Here is a 16,864-nt window from a genome sequence, read left to right as displayed (position 1 = left end):
GGAGCTGCCTTGGACAGGTATGGGAAGGGGCCTTGCCTCCCCTTCCCCCTGCTTGGGTAAGTCTATTGCCGGCTCTGGCTTTCCCCTTGCACCTGTTTCCACTTCTCTCAACAGAGTTTTTACACTGTGAAAGACTTGATCCTGAAAAGGTACATACTTTAGGTACAAAACATCATAGGACCTTGTGCTTCTGCTGTTTAAAGACAAAGGGTGATTGGAATAAACATTTTTCTGTTAGGAAGTCTGAGCCTCACAGACCGTGTAAGAAACAATGTTGCTTTCTTGTAGTTGTAGACCTATCAATGAAAACCTCCAGCCAGCTTTATTCTGGGCTCCAGTCCTCTGAGACTGAGACCCCTGGCCTTCGGAGAGATTTAACTGCGTTAAGTCTCTGTTTGTTTCTTGCTTAAAACTTAACCCAAACCGCCCCTTCTCGCACACTCACTGCCCTTGTTGCGCGAGACCGACAGATACCACTTTGCTGATCCTTTCCTCCACATGAATGAGTCTGCCATCAACACCCCCCATTGAGTTTTTTAGTTTAGTTACTATATTCTTCAGCGCCGTGATTTCTGTTTGGTACTTTATTATATTTTCTATGTCTTTGCAGAAATTCTCACTTTGTTTATGCATTATTCTCCTAACCTTGGTGAGCATTTTTATTATTTTGAACTCTTTTATCAATCATTTATCTCCATTTCATTAAAGTCTGTTTCTGGAGTTTTATCCTATACTTTGGAAAACATTCGACTCTTTCTCATTTTCCAAGACTCTCTGTGTTGGTTTCTGTGCATTAGCTAAAACAGCCACTTCTCCCAGTCCTGAGTGGGTGGTTTTGTGTAGAACCTTGTCATTCAGCCCACTGTGCTCCTGGTTCTCTCTCAAATCTGCGTGACTGTGCAGCCACCTGCTTTGTTCTTGAATAGCTGAGGAACTGCAAAGACCTGTTAGTTCCAAAGGAGAGGAGCTGTCAGTACCGAGCTGGAACCTCAGGCAGCAGCTTTTAAAGTATGCAAATAGACCTCTTTCAGGGAAAGACTGGGAAATGGCGGTTTCTGCCTGCTCCCTCTGCAATAAGCCCTGGGTGGATACGAGGTTGAGAACGGTTTATTTGCTACTGTCCTGTGAGACCCACAAACAACAAGCTCCGCTGGCCGCTAGAGCCAGGTGATTACGGAGTGTGCTTCCTGGGCAGCAGTCACAAAAGCCAGAGCACATAAGCACAGGCTCCTTCCAGAGACACACCAGCGACCTGGAGTGGGCCAGAGGGAGAACGTGGAGATGGCACCCACTGGCCTCACCAGTCTGCAGGGAGGAACGGTCTAGGAGGTGAGTGCATTTCTCTGCTGCCTCTGCACTGAACCCTCGGAGGACAGCCATGGTGTCCTTGCAAATAAATTAAGAACTGCTTCTTTCTTAGCTGTAGTCGTGTGGGTCTCGTGGACACACGCCTGGCTTTCAGAATTTGGGGGCCCGTCCTTCAGATGGAAGTCTTAAAAGGTGGAGTCCTAGACGTTGGGCCCAAATCCTTCATTCCTCAGGGAGAGGCTGAGAGCTGTGTGTTCCCTTCCAGTTGTCTCACTGTGCTGGGGGTGGGTTTATGGCACAAGTGTACCTCAGCCTTTCCTGCCCGTTTCAATGTGGGCGTTTTCTCGTTCACTCAATGAGTAGGAGTTGCTCAGCTAGTTTCTGCATTTCTTTCAGAGGAAAATTCCTCCCAGTGTAGCTGTACATTCGGTATCCATGGGAACAGGTGAGTTTGGGAGCCTCCTATGTCACCATCTTGGACCAGGACTCTTTAAAATGTTTTAATCTAATCCCAGATGTTAAAAATATTCTGAAATCTAAATTATAGACGTATGCATGACAAAAACCTTTTATGCTTGGTGAATGTGTTCACATCCAGGCACTAATACTCCTAGGAATCAGTGCAATTTGGCTTTCATTATAAATGTCTCAACAATCCTGAGATGAAGTTTGGATTAAACTCAAAATCAAAAGGTTCTAGTGGGGCCAGCCCGGTAGCTCAGGTGGTTGGAGCTCCGTGCTCCTAACTCCGAAGGCTGCCGGTTCGATTCCCACACGGGCCAGTGGGCTCTCAACCACAGGTTGCCAGTTCAATTCCTTGAGTCCCACAAGGGATGATGGGCTCTGCCCCCTGCAACTAAGATTGAACACAGCACCTTGAGCTGAGCTGCCTCCCGGATGGCTCAGTTGGTTGGAGCACATCCTCTCAACCACAAGGTTGCCAGTTCGATTCCTCGACTCCCACAAGGGATGGTGGGCAGCGCCCCCTGCAACTAGAAATGGCAACTGGACCTGGAGCTGAGCTGCGCCCTCCACAACTAAGATTGAAAGGACAACTTGACTTGGAAAAAAAAAGTCCTGGAAGTACACACTGTTCCCCAATAAAGTCCTGTTCCCCTTCCCCAATTTAAAAACAAAAAAAAAATCTTTAAAAAAAAATAAAAAAAAAAATAAAGGTTCTAGTAAGCTTAGTGCTTCCGAATTCTGGAACCGGGTGCTGAATTACATGACACTGTTTCTAAACTCCAAGGCCAACCTGAAAGCAGATTAAGAACTGGAATTTTTACAAGAATGGCGTGTTCTAAATTTGGAAATTTTTTAGATCATTAAACTGACTTTATGTCTTCTGCTTTATTAAGACAATTTATACTAAAAAGCCACTTTTTGTAAAGCACATTTCTAACAAATTTTGAGCAGCTTTCGGGCATGTTCAACGTCTAATAAGAGCACAATCAGTTGTAGGAAGTACTTTAAAGTGACATTTATTGAACATGTTTAAAATTTTTTCATGGACATAATTTTTATACCAAATGTCAATCAAATCATAAAATGTATGTTATTACAAAGGGATGAAAACTCAGGAGGTATGCCTGAAATTTAAATTTCAAGAATTAGAATTTGAGGGGCATTGTGAATTATGAAGCAAGTTGAAAAGCAATCCCCCGTGTAACGGGACTGTTTTTCTCAACAGGAAGTCAGTGCTGGTGCCCAGTTGCTGTGGATACTGTCACTGAATGAGGCCTGCGCCTCCACCACACGCTGCTGTCGCGGACCTGGGCTGAACGGCTGAGAGCCTGTCAGGAAGGTATCGTGACCGTCTGTTGTAGTCTGACTCTGGGGTGACAATACCGCAGTCTGACACTGGGGTAGGGGGGACCCAGCGCCGAGATAGGGTTAACAATGTAACCTAGAAGGTTTGGGGGGATGTGATAAGAAGGAAGTGAAAGGGTTGTGAGTGAGGATCACTGACTTTTCCTTTTTCATCCTAGCTTTATATTTGCTGTCAGTAGTTTGTTCTGTGAGACCTCTATTCCTAAATAAGATCATTTAAAGCAACTTTTCACCTGAGGGGAAAGGTAATATGAAGCTTCATTTGAATTTTATTTTTCCAGAAAGAGTATTTAAACAAAACTGATTGAACTAGTAGAACTATTTTATTGATGGTCTAAGTTTAAAACTATTTCAAGTACATGTTTTCATACTTTGTATTCTTCAGGCAATTATTATTTTCAAAACAGTGACTTAAATCTCACAAAACTGATGAAATGAACCTGTGTACACAATATCCATTTCACAGACAGAATAAAAAGAAAATGTTCAGTGACTTGCCTGGAAAACTACAGTAATTTAGTAATACACTGGCTCTCTCTTTGACTGTATTTTGAAAGCACAGCTATATTGAGATTTTAAGGAGTGGGATTTCATTCCATTACTCTAACTTAATAAACAGTTTCAACCATGGTTTATCTGCCATGGTTCATGGAAAACAGAAAAAGAAAATGAAGCAAACATATTAACCCCTTCTCCCAATGTCATCCCATTAGCTAGCGATTTTTGTTTTTAACTAACTTACTGTTAGCTAACCATCACATTCGCTGTATCTACATAATAAAACAAGTGGTTAAGTCACCTTGTTAGGTTGTTGCATAATTAAACAATTAGATGTTGACAGGGTTTATTCATGACCCCAGTTTACCTTCAGATGCTATACTCCAGTATTAGCTTTGACTTTCCCATTCTGTAAATGTCCATCATCTTTGAAATGGTAAACATGAGCTTAGTATGACTCAGCAATTCCACTGCCAATATATACCCAAAGAGAATGGAAAACCATACATCCACAAACAAATGCACATGAATATTCATAGCAGCGTAACAGCCAAAAAACTGGAAAGACCCTAAATGTCCATCAACTGATGAAAGCATCAGCAAATGTGGCACGTCCATACAATGGAAATGGACTTGGCCATAAAAAGGAATGAAGTGCTGATACTGCCCCATCATGGATGAACCTTGAAAACACTGTGCTAAGAGAAAAGAAGCGAGACACAGAAGGGCACATGTTGTATGATTTAGTTTACATGAAATGTCCAAAATCGGTAAATCATAGAGACAAAGAGGATTAGTGTTTGCCAGGGGCTGGCGGGAGGAGGTAAAGAGTGATTGCTAATGGTTATGGGTAATTTGGGGGTATGATCAAATGTTCTGAAATTAGATAGTGATGGTTGTACAATTCTGTAAATATACTAAAAAAAAAACAATGATCTGTATATTTAAAAGGATGAATTTTACGGTATGTGAGTTACATCTTAAGAATACTGTTATTTAAAAAAAAAGTCTCAACATGACTTATTTCTCACGTACCACTTCCAAATGAGTAAGAAAGGTGTATTATTTAGCTAAAGAGAATCTGAGAATCTTGATACTAAGGATTGCTAATATATATAATGGCTTAGAAAATAGTTTTATTTCACACTCTGATCAAGAATAGATTAGCTACTTTACCTGGGAAAAATTACAAGTATGGGTAGCTAAAGTCTGGAATTACTATAAGCTAGAATTTTTTTTAAAAAAAGAGAAATATTTGTTCTCAGCAATATGAAAATAAAAATTTACAAGGAACGGACCCATGGATGACAAATAGGTCTAACAAAGTTAACATGTAGACAAAAGTTTATACTGACATGTTTTTAAAAATATACAGCACATGGAAACCCAGAACAAAACCAGAATGTTTTATGTTCTAGTTCATTGTCTTATAGGTACCCTCCAAATGGCATTTTTATGGTACGAAGATGATGGCTATCCTTTTAGAAGCCATCAGTGCTCCTCTAGCATAAGCCACAAATAGTTACAGATGACAAAAGGCATTCTCTAGCCATAGCAGCTTGCCCTGTGTCACCATGGACAACACTGCAAAACATACTGGCACACATGGAATTTTTTTTAAATCCAAAGAATCCAGTCTAGTCCATTACTCACTGATCACCACTTCTGCTTGTGCTTTACAGAATATTCTGTTGCCTGCGACATCCTCCAGACGACGCTGGTGACACAGTGACTACATTTGTGTGATTGCTTAAAAAAAGAGAACACCAAGTTTCTTGCACTGTGTTCACATATGAAAAATGGAAGACAACTGTCAGTTTTCAAGGTCTTTGGCTAAAGCTTCACGGATGAACTGTAAGGTACGCTGATACAAAAAAGCATCCTTTTTCTTTGGCTTACAAATGTTCAAATGGTTAACGTCCACAGGAATTAGATCTCCAATGCCTAAATCTGAAGAAAACAAAAATATCAAGTAAGTCTAAAAATGTACGCTTCCCCAACTCCCCCAAATCCTGAAAGAGGCCAAATGGTTGTTCTAAATGATGTTTGGTCGTGATAAGGAACTCGCAAGCCATAAACGTGAAATGTGACAGATCGCACCAGAATGGAGTCTCAGTAGGTATAATTTCCACTTGCATAAATTCTTCCTGTGTGTCCTGGCCTGCTTCCTAATTTAATAGTGAACAGAGCCTAAGCATGATCATCTCCAAAACCTCGACACAGTTGCAAGTTATTCCTAAACTATTCCACACTTCTTTTTCTAGAGTTTTATTACCAACTTGATAAAGCACTCCCTTGTCCTGATAGAGAATGAATGTCTCACACAGGATCTGTTCTGTACCCAACCCGCCATGATCACCCACTCGGGGGAGCTGGGGATACAGTGTCTCCAGCTTTGGTTGAGCCTAACAAAGCCCAGCCAGATGGAAGTGACAAGAGGTTAGTTCTGTGAGGAAGGCAGGTGGTGGTTAGGGAGAAGACAAGCCTCCTGGGGACACAGAAGGTGTAGACAGAATTATGCCAAGATGACGTCACTACGAAAAGCTGGTCCACAATATTAGCTTTGCTTTTGCTTTAAGCTTCCAAAGTCCTTTTTGTAAACACCCAGCCACTTTTCCCTGACCTTTAGGTTCTTCATCTGCTAAACAGGAACCCCTCACCCGATGGCACAGCGCTTTAGGCTCCACTACCGAGTGTTAAGTCTTTTGCAGTTTAGTTAGGACAAAACCTACTATGAAAACCAAAGAACCACCTGGCAGGTGCCCCAGGCACACACTGTCCCTGGTTGGAAGGAGCCCTGCGTATGGCCCAGTGCTACCAGGACAGCGCCTACCCAGCCTCAGAGCTGATCAGAAAAGGGTCTGACAAGCACGCTGAGGAGTTCCAGGGAGTGAAAGGTGAGGGTTATCTACTAGGCACAGTCATAAAGGAGGTGATAAAACGAACTAAGATTGGGACCCCCCCAAGAGCGTGTGACACATCACAGAACACTAAAGTAGCAGGTATGGGTCACCTTCCTCCACTTCAGGATTATAAACAGGTTGTACTTTTAACACTAGTTTTCTTCCACTGAAATCTTTGTTGCTTGAATATTCCTCGCGGAGCTTCCATTTACTTACTAAAGCTTCCACACCTTCAGCTGAGTTTTTTAAAGGGTTCTGAATGCAGCGCTCAGTCTTTTAAATGAAATGCCGCTTTCAGTCTAGCTGACAGAAGGGCTTTGGATTCTTACCTTAATGCAACCCAGCTCACTGCTGCTGGCTAATTGAGAGTTAGTCAATTAACTTTTACCATCTAATCAGTCAAATGAAGGAAGGGAAGGGGTAATACCAAGGTTATACCTTTGCAGAGGAATCTTAATCTATGGCTGAAAGAGAGTAGTCTTATGACGATTCTAATTCCGTCTCCTAAAACTGAGAAACTGAGTATCAAAGTTGACGTTTATGATTAAATGCTAAGACCACCAACTAGACATCTAATGGCCAACAAATTTCAAAAGACTGATTACCTGCTGATTCCACAGGTACCACATGGAGTTTGATCATGCTGCCAATGTAGGTTGGCAGTGTTTCTACAAAACTCAGCACCTGGAAGTTTTTGTCTCTAGCAAACTTCACAAAGTCATCCTGTAGTGTTTTAAGTGCAGGAGAATCTGTAAAATTATAGAGAACAAGATGGTGACAAGTTCAGTTTACCCAATTCCTAAGAAAATGCATTCACCTTCCACATTTAGAGAGGAAGTTAGGGTCCTGATTCAAGAGCGGATTGTTTTTTTTCTTCTCTCCTTCCTAAGAAGCCCATGAGATGAGAGTAAAAGGCTAAAAGCAAGCCAGACCTGAGCAGCCAGTGTCAAGAGGAGAGCTTTCCCATGTCATCAGCCAATAGGAAGCAGTCCCCAGGACAGCTTGGTGTGGGGGACTCAGGGACTCCCCAGTGTGCTGGCAGGTACCCCACACCCACTGAACAGCACAGCCCCCATAACAAAGCCTATCTGTAAAACAGTGCCCATCCCTTTCTGGCCCCCAGCCTCAAATATGAAAGGGCAACCAAAAAGCACTGGGTATTAGAGGAAACCTGCAACCAAAAAGACACAGACCCGAGGAGCAAACAGAAAACCTAAGCACAGAAGAAAGAAAATGCAGTGAAGAAACAGAGAGGAACTTTAAAAATCCTCTAACTAGTATCTTTAGAATGATTTCAAAAGACAATGGGTCAAAGAAGAAAGAATTAAATTTGACTGCAAAAAAATAAAATTCAACAAAGGTTTAGAAGCTAAAGCAGAATAAAGAGAAAACATAAGCAAAAAGACAACTGATATATTACGGTTCAAGCCAGAGGCTCCAAATTCTGATTAACAGGAATTCCAGAAAAAGAAGAAATGCTTATTAATCAAATATATAGTGCTTTATAGTTAATATGCTGCATATCTTAAAAGCTTGTATATATTTATGCAGCTGATGATTTTCCAAACTCATGGGAAAAAATTATTGGCAATTTGGAAGAATACTTAAAGCAAAACATACAACTTTAAAAATTTTACATATTTAAGATGGTACTGAACTTATATTTGAGTAAATGATGGCTTAAGAACAAAGGGGGAAGGTATAAAGAAAAAACAGGCCCAAACTAAAAAATAGCGATATTTCCACAATAGCCTAAACACAGTTCATGTTCCAATAATGAGATTATGCAGTTAAGTCAGAAACTGTCTTTTTGTTTCTAGCTAATGTTACTACAACCCCAGTTTCCTTGACAACAGAAGTCTTACCCTTGCTGAGCTCTTTGACTTCCAAAGAGGGAAAGAGCAGATAGCGAACGCTAACTGAGTACTCTGCCAGGTGGGACCCGTGATGGGGCACGCTATAAAACAGGATCCCTCTGGTGTTGTTTATAACACTGCTCATCTCTGGCCTTTGAGAGGCTTCCAGCAGCATCTTTTTGACAAGGAGACCTACCCACCAAGAAGAAAGAAAAATAATGCATAAGCTATTTTATTTCCTTTCCCTCCACTAGTCTTAAACAAACAACAAAAAAAGGCAAAACAAGAAAGAGATGCGTTCTTTAAAAAAAATATGTAAACAGTAATTCTCTGGAGCCCAATCAATGGGCCTTAAAATACTAACACTCGGGAGTATGTACTCCTGACTGTCTAGATCAGAATCTTCCCTACAGACAAGTACGATTCCACAAACCCATTCGTAAGGCAGATCCTGTATCACAGGACGCACTGGCCCACAGAAGGAGTATCAGCACTGCTACATTGTGTCCACCAGGGAAGCGAATGTGCAGCAGCCATGATGACCACTCCGTAGGCTGTACAAATAGTCATAAAACACTGTCCCATAAAGTTTATCCACCGTGGAAAACAAAGCTTCTATGATTGGAAAATGCACCTAGAAAGGCATCTTCTCTTTTGTCTCCCCACACCGGGCTAGGAGCCAGTAGAGAAACACAAAGGTCACACAGATGATGACACTGGATCTCAAAGGACACAAAAGGTGACATCTACCTTTCACTCAACAATCCTGAGCTTTTCATCAGATGAACGAGGCGGAGGCTGCAGAAAGGGCCTCTGCAAAGTGGGTGGTCAATATTGAGAACTGGCTTGGGGAGAGGGCTGGGAGAAGCATGTGCTGCTTAGCAAGCAAGACCAGGAGCTGCAGAGCAGACACGTGTGGGGTTGGGGCTGTGGGCACTGGGCACTAAGGGACTGTGATGTGTGGGGTGCAGGGAAGAAAGGGGAGCCCTGGGACCAGCCAGGAATGCTGAGGGACAGTGACACGTCAGGCTTGTATAAATAAAGCACCGACTGCTTCTGCTGTTTATTCATTATCACTACATGAAAGCATTAAGTTGTCAAACTCATATCCCTTTTATATGGTTTGTTACTAGTTGTCTCCTGGAAAAAGAAATAGTATGGAATGAGAGTAGCAATTTAAAACTCCTAGCCATAGCCAAAAACCAATTAATTTAGGGGGGAAAGGGGCCACTATGAAGTAAAACAGAGCGCAGCAGTAACTTACTTACCTCCCATGCTGTGTGATACCCAAATCACTGGTCTATCCCCAACACCCGCAGCTCTGAGCTTCTGAAGAAGTTCGTTGCTCCTGAATGCGATGGACTTTCTGAACAAAAGGAAAACAGCAAGCATGACATTTGACGCCCCCACCAAATTTTGCTATGTAATTTTTAAGGCAAGAACTATTGTTCATTGGACCAATGCTATATTTGAGTCAGGAATACCCCTAATTCTCTCTGCTCGATTTCTGCAATTGCTCGTTTCGTATTTCTAACAGTCACACTGGTGTAATGGGGAATATCTAAGCCCAGAACAAGCCATTCATTTAGTAAACAAGCACTGTTTGAGCTTCCAATATGCATCTGGCAATTTTCACAGGTCAAACGTGGGTCTCACACCAACTGCTTCCACCAGTAGGACGTATGTCCTTCCTCATTACGTGGCCTGACAGTAAGACCACATCTTTCCTGTGAGTCCACAGACATCCAGTCAACTGTCACTGCTACTGAGTCGTCGTTTGCATTTATGCTGCAAACATTAAGCATTCGATAATTTTGGTTTGTTACTTAGAAATACCAGAAAGCTATCAGAATCAGAATTCAACCAAGTATTTTCAAAACTAAAAGGGAACTTCAAAACTATCTGGTCTGGTAGTTTCACTGTTTATCTGTAGAATCCTTTCTTCAAAATAAACGTTTATGAGAGCTCCTCTGGGTGAAATGGGGAAGGAGCCCTGGGGTCTTGTATACTGGCCCTCAGCACCCTTCCTCTGGTACCTAGTGGGGCCATTCAAACACCCCCACTGATTCAGGCTAATTCTCTCAAGTGTAGAAAAGCTTTCCTGACCAGTTAAATGGCTTGTCTAATATCGCACAAAGGTAGAACTCGCTACAGGCTAGGTCCTCAGCTCCTTCCTGTACATACAATTGGCACACGTGACATACAAGTGACATACGAGCCTATATTGCTTAGCACCTTTTTCTTTCTTTCCTTTAGCCAGTATGACCGTGAACACAAAAGCCAAAAGCATCACGTTCACAGCCAGGATGCAAGGAGATTCTGCTGGAGAATCCGTGCCCTGTACTATTAGGACAGTGTGAAGTGAATCTCATTAGGAGCCCAACAGTGACACTCTGTCTAAGCCCTGTACAATTCCAGTAATTTACTTATAGCTAACTCCTTCTAAAAGGAAGAGAAAAAAGGTTAGTTCTTCAAAGGAAAATTCTGTCTGTGGCATCAAAAGATAAAACTCCCCTTCACCCCAGGGGGCCCTTGCCAAGCTCCCCATTACCTTTCCGAGGGGCACCTTGCTCTCCACTCACTAAGGCTGGTGTCATACTCCACAGATATAATTCGGAGAGCAGGACAGTCTCTTGCTAACCACGTCTGCGTAAAATATAAGGTACAAAAGAACATATATGAACTCCCGGTGCCTCCATTATCTCCTAGTAATTGAAATTCACAACTAAAGGACTCTGGCAATATTGACGACTAAAGGTCGCATTGGAATGAAGGATAAAGGTTACTAGAAAAACAATTCCAGCATTTTATCTTTTTATGTTCCTGGTCACAAGGTGGTATCAATTTTTTTAGCACAAGACCAATGCAGGTTTCAAGAGCATATTCTCAATTTTAATCTCCCATGGCCACAAGCAAGGCCTGTTTTGGGAGTCTAGGGAAAACTGGCTTTCTGCAAGTATTTAACAGAAAGCTATGATCTCAGGAAAGACTGTAGTGTGACGGTTAGAGATTCGACCTGAGAACTGAGACACTAATTACAGTCGAGTTCTGTCTCTGGTCCTGGGGTCTCTTCATCTCCATACTTCAGTGCCACCAGACTGCAAACAGTTCTTTCTGCTTGATAAGCCTTTGTGAAGGTAAACAAGCAGCAGTGGGACAAAGTCCTGGAAACTATTCACAGTTATCGCAGCAGCAATTTTCACCGATGAATTCAGCCCTGCATTAAGGCTCTCTGGCAGAAATAATGTTAAAGAAATCCAAAGTAGAACTACTTCTTCAAAGTCTTCCTATTTTTATAATAAAATAACAGAACTAGCCAACTATTATGAATATATTATTTGTTGTGTTTTTAATGAAAGTGAATGATTACTGGCCTTTGCCTGTTTTTTACTTATTGGAATATTTTTATACGCACTCTATAATTTTTATATGTATTCTACATTACACAACACAGGGTGACAAGTCCAGCTGTTCATGTAACATACCACAGTGTCACTAAGGGAAAGAAAACTGCACGGAAAAAGAATTCCAATGGAAAAAGCAAACTAAGCACATCACAGTAAGGGCCCCCACAGCCAGTGACACTACAATGTGTTGTGAGCAAGGTGGCCGACCGGACCTGGCAGTGTGCTTACCTTGGGCCAACATGTTGTGTACCTGGTTTCATCCTCTGAAACCTTTTCAGTTAAAACCTGGTCACTGTCCTGCTGGCGCCATGTTTTGAACGCCGCCCCCATGAGGCCGTGGATAAAAAGGACATCTGCTTTAATGGGCTGACTAATAGGGGAGAGAGTTTTAAAAAGAGGCAAAATACACATTATTGTTTTGGTAAGAATCTACATAGCACTCTCTGTGTGGGGTTTACATGACATAAAATAACAATGATGGAAGCTTTATAAGCACAAGTTTGCTGAAGCACCCTCTAAGGAACTCTGGTGAAGACACGCACAGAGTGTGCTCTCTATAGAAATGGAGACATACTTAGCCAGGCAACCCAACCAAAATCAACTTCAGCGACTCTGGTGATCAGGAAGTGACAGCTGTTATATTACCCTCCAAAGAATTCCAATGAGAATATCCCACAAATCACTAGAAGTATTTAAAAAGTTAAGTAAAAATATGCTAGTGTGGTTTCAAAGTCAGCATGCATGAAAGAGATTTTCAAAAATTTATCAAGGATATTGTTTATCAGAAATACAGCAAATTGGGAATGCAGACTGGTGCAGCCGCTATGGAAGGCAGTGTGGAGGTCCCTCAAAAAATTAAGAAGAGCATTAACCACATGATCCAGCAATCCCTCTCCTGGATATCTACCCAAAAAAATCTGAAACTATTGATCCATAAAGATATATGTGCACCAATGTTCATTGCAGCTTTGTTTACGGTGGCCAAGACATGGAAACAACCAAACTGTCCTTCGATAGATGAATGGATAAAGAAGTTGTGGTACATATACACAATGGAATACTATTCGGCGGTAAGAAAAGATGATATAGGAACATTTGTGAGAACATGGATGGATCTTGAGAGTATAATGCTAAGCGAAATACAAGTCAGGAAAAGTAGAGAACCATATGACTTCACTGATATGTGGTATATAAAACTGAAAACAAAAGAACAAGACAAACAAATGAAGAAACAAAAACTCACAGACACAGACAATAGTTTAGTGGTTAACAGAGGGTGGGGGACAGTGGTAGATGAGGGTAAAGGGGAGCAAATATATGGTGATAGAAGGAGAACTGACCCTGGGTGGTGAAGAACACAACGTGATATATAGATGATACATTACAGAATTCTACACCTGAAATCTACGTAACTTTACTAACAATTGTCTCCCCAATAAACTTTAATTTAAAAAAAATATACAGCAAATGACATTTTAAAGTAACATTGTTTCTCTGGATATGATGTTTAAAAAATATATTACTTGCAGTATGTTACTTGCAGCTACTTAGAGTATACACACAATTATGCAACACATATAAAATGTCATTTTATTTACAAATTGGAATTAACCAGACAATCTATTTTTCAAATTAAAAGTTTTTGCTATTTTCTGAGGTATTCTTTTAAAGTGCCCGACAAAAATCCAAGAAATATGTGACTTTTTCATCGTGGTCCTTTCTGTATTTATCGTTTCAATAATGACACAACTGGAAAAAGTGACCGGAAGTAACCTTACAAAGGCAATGAGTCAAATTTAATAAAACTTATCATTCCAGTGCCTGCATTTATTCCCGACATAAACTTTCTCCAGTCCCTTGATGTCTAGGCCCAGGCTAATTTGGTTGCCTTCATATATTAACGTCCTATTATCTCTTCCCATCCAAACCGACCTCTACAATCCAAATCAGTTACTGAGTGAGATGTACGTGAAAAATGCTAGGAAACAAAGAAATATGCATACAAATTTTAAGTGCAACATGTAATAAAAGGTGACTGCAACCTTACTTAACGTAGCGCTTGGTGTCAAAAACCCTGATAATTCAGCTAGATCTCTGAATTTTTGTGACAGTCTGCAACTCTGAGGTTATTACGGACAAACTGTTTCAGTACATACAGTATACGACTTACCTGTAAGGTATTTCACCTACCTAGATTATGCAGAAATAGACTAAACGCTGAGCCCTTGAGGCCTTGTGTCCCCACGGGCACAGAGCAGCCATCCTGCTCTCTTACCTTGTGCGGTGCTGGGGGTGGAGCACGTACACACCATCCTGGTACTTTTCTGGCACAGTCTCACGGTCTAGATTAGCCAGGGCCCTGGCGGCGTGCGAGGCCTCCATGATATCGGGAGACTTCACTGCTTCTGCCAGTATGGAAACCCAGCCTGGTGACAAGAACAGACCTCCTAAATGTGGCACTCATCCGTCTCGGGCTGTTGAGAGGTTTCAGACCGAAAATGAGGGGAGGAAGGCAAACCTCAGCATCTGTCTGCAGAAAGGCCCAACCACGCCACTTCCATGCTTCCCTCCGGTCCTCTGGGCCCCACGGCACACCACCACTAGGCCCCCAGCCGGTGCCCCTTAGGGGCCTCCAGGAATGGTTCCAAAGCCATTTTCTTAATTTACAGAGTCTGACAAAAGTTGCAGTTACTAGACATGAGGTCATAAACAGTAAGAAGAATCATGATATTTTGCTTTTTGCAAGAATTATTAAACTCACTGAGTTAATACTAGTATTTCATATTGATTGGCAGTCGTATTAGCAGCCTTTGTGAAGAAATTCTTTCTTAATAATGAGCTTGCTTGATAAGACAAAAATCTTGTAAAACCTGAGGTTCAGGAAGGAAAACCTTCTTTAAAGGGAGACAAAGCAGTACTATGTGCAATGCGATTTCATTTATTTTTTTAATGTTTTTATTTAAATAAATGTATTACTGGACGTATGTAGTATGAGCGTGCATACACACACGTGTCAAAAGAAGCAACAAATAGTCATTACCTCTCAGGAGGGAGTTGGGATTGGTGGCTTTAGCTCTTTCGCTGCATGTATGTTCTCTGAAGTATTAATGAGAATCTATTCATGTATTACTTACATAATTTAAAATTGAGACTTGGGCTCAAATTTCTGCCCTCCACTTACTTACCGTGGAACCTCAGTTGAGTGGGTTGGGGAAAAGTTCTAATAGAGTAATCCATATAAAACCTGCCTTGTACCAAGCCAGCAGGTGTTCCACAGACGGAAGCTGTCCCCGTGTTCTCCTCCCACTCTTTGTGGGTAAGTGTTGAGAATCATTGCAATATAGAAAGCCAGTATTTAATAATCCAAAAGAACTTTCAAACCTAATAATTCTTTTAACAATATTCAAATTTGTAATATCAGAAAATTCCTCTTCAAAATGTGTTAAAGAATGCTTTATAATAATAAAATGTTTTAAAATTCTACCTACAGAGATATACAAGTATGTTATTGGTATGTACAAAAATATGGCTCTATTTTTAATGGAGTCACCAGATTCCAAGAAAAAAAGGAAAGCATGGCACTAGCCATTTTTATGGCATTTTTTAGTTGACAAAAGTATTTTCACAATGCCTGAGATGCTTCTTCACCTTTTATAAAACATCAAATGCCCCTTGGAAAACTTGTGTCTTTCTTTAATATTTAGTGCTTTTAAATTTCATAACATCTGAATATATGTTAATTGTAAAAACAAACAGCATTTAATAATGGAAGTCCCACTTTATCACTACCACATTCCCCATTCTATTTATAGCCTCAGCAGTAACCACAGTTAGAAGTTTGGTGGACACTCTTCCAAACCTTTTTAAAACTTCAGCCATATACCTATGTTTCTGCACACATGTACTGTGTCGCTTGATACGGAATCACATGTACTCTTCCTACTGCCCTGTGACGTGAGTCTTGGAATGCTCTCCTCACACACTGGCATCACACAGTTTGAGGGACCGCTGGTTATTCAATCAGTTCCTACTAGCAGAGATTCAGCTTGTTTCCAATTTTTCTATACTATAAATAGTCCAATAAACATTTTTATACACAGATCTTTAAGGACACCCATGGTAGAAGAGATTCCTCACAGTATTATTACTAGTCAAATGGTATATACTTTATTTTAACAGACACTACTAAGTAAGTGCCTGTCAAAAAAACGGAATCACTATACACTCCCATCAGCGATGTATGAGAGGGCTAGTTTTCACACACCTTTACCAATAGTGGATAGTATCTATATCTTTTTAACTTTTGTAAATCTGAAAGGCAAGAAGTTACAGATCTGATGCTATTAAGACTCATACAGTTATGTGTGTGTGTGTGTGTGTGTGTGTGTGTGTGTGTATATACACACAGGATGCCTAAGGCAAAAAACAAGGTAAGGCAGCAAAATTCAAACTGAAGTATTCAGAAGTAATGGGAGCTGAGCAGAAGGAAGTATTGCTAACTCTTCTAAATGGTTAGCTATAAGATGGAGGAGAGGAAGAGAAGGAGAGGGTGGAAATTCGGGGGAATGTAGTAGCAAGACTCCAGGTCTTGGTTTTTCGTATCTCCTCTAGTTTGTGTTGACCAAAAGGTTCCAGCTGAGACGGAGCAGCTGACCACAGACTAGGAAAGGGTAGCAATCCCACAAACAGTAAAGGGAGACAGTATCCACGCATAGCTGGAGGTCTTATAAGAGGTGTCCCTTTTCCTGTCATCGAGAGGAGAAAAGGAGAGGACACGTTTTTTTGGCAGTGGGCAATGGAGGGAACATTTCTTTGAGGGTTTTAATTGGTTCACTGAAATGGGAAGAAAGGTCACCTGCTAGGATGGAAGGAAGCAAATTGTGGAAGGTTTGAGGACAGTTTAAAATAGTCACTGGTTTTAAAGTAGTGAGAAGGTTTAAAATAGTCATTGCTAGAACGTTAAGGCATGTTGACTGGAGAAATATGATGGCTGAGCAATCCTTTCATATGCTGATCTTATCAATCTGCAATGTTTCCATCCTCAGCCACAGAAGTAGCAGGT

The 16,864-nt window shown here is 41.1% G+C and overlaps 1 protein-coding gene across 8 annotated transcripts in view; it reads right to left on the bottom strand.

The window, feature by feature from the left end:
- Positions 1-3,442: 3,442 nt before the first annotated feature.
- Positions 3,443-16,864, bottom strand: part of SERAC1 (serine active site containing 1) — a 58,684-nt gene continuing 45,262 nt past the window's right edge. For 6 of the 8 annotated variants that reach the window (XM_081044763.1, XM_081044764.1, XM_081044766.1 and 3 more), the window contains 7 exons: positions 14,078-14,228; positions 12,031-12,172; positions 10,947-11,041; positions 9,664-9,761; positions 8,405-8,587; positions 7,145-7,288; positions 3,443-5,586 (listed from right to left, as the gene is read on the bottom strand). In XM_081044763.1, coding sequence (XP_080900889.1) covers positions 5,450-5,586; positions 7,145-7,288; positions 8,405-8,587; positions 9,664-9,761; positions 10,947-11,041; positions 12,031-12,172; positions 14,078-14,228 — 950 coding nt within the window. In that variant the 3' untranslated portion in view covers positions 3,443-5,449. The remainder of the gene's footprint in view (positions 5,587-7,144; positions 7,289-8,404; positions 8,588-9,663; positions 9,762-10,946; positions 11,042-12,030; positions 12,173-14,077; positions 14,229-16,864) is intronic. The other 2 variants (XM_081044767.1, XM_081044770.1) reach the window with 1 other exon arrangement.

Source organism: Rhinolophus hipposideros (assembly GCF_964194185.1).
Source record: "Rhinolophus hipposideros genome assembly, chromosome: 3".
NCBI lineage: Eukaryota > Metazoa > Chordata > Mammalia > Chiroptera > Rhinolophidae > Rhinolophus > Rhinolophus hipposideros.
Note: the sequence above shows the minus strand (reverse complement) of the source record. Positions and strands in the feature narration are given on the sequence as shown.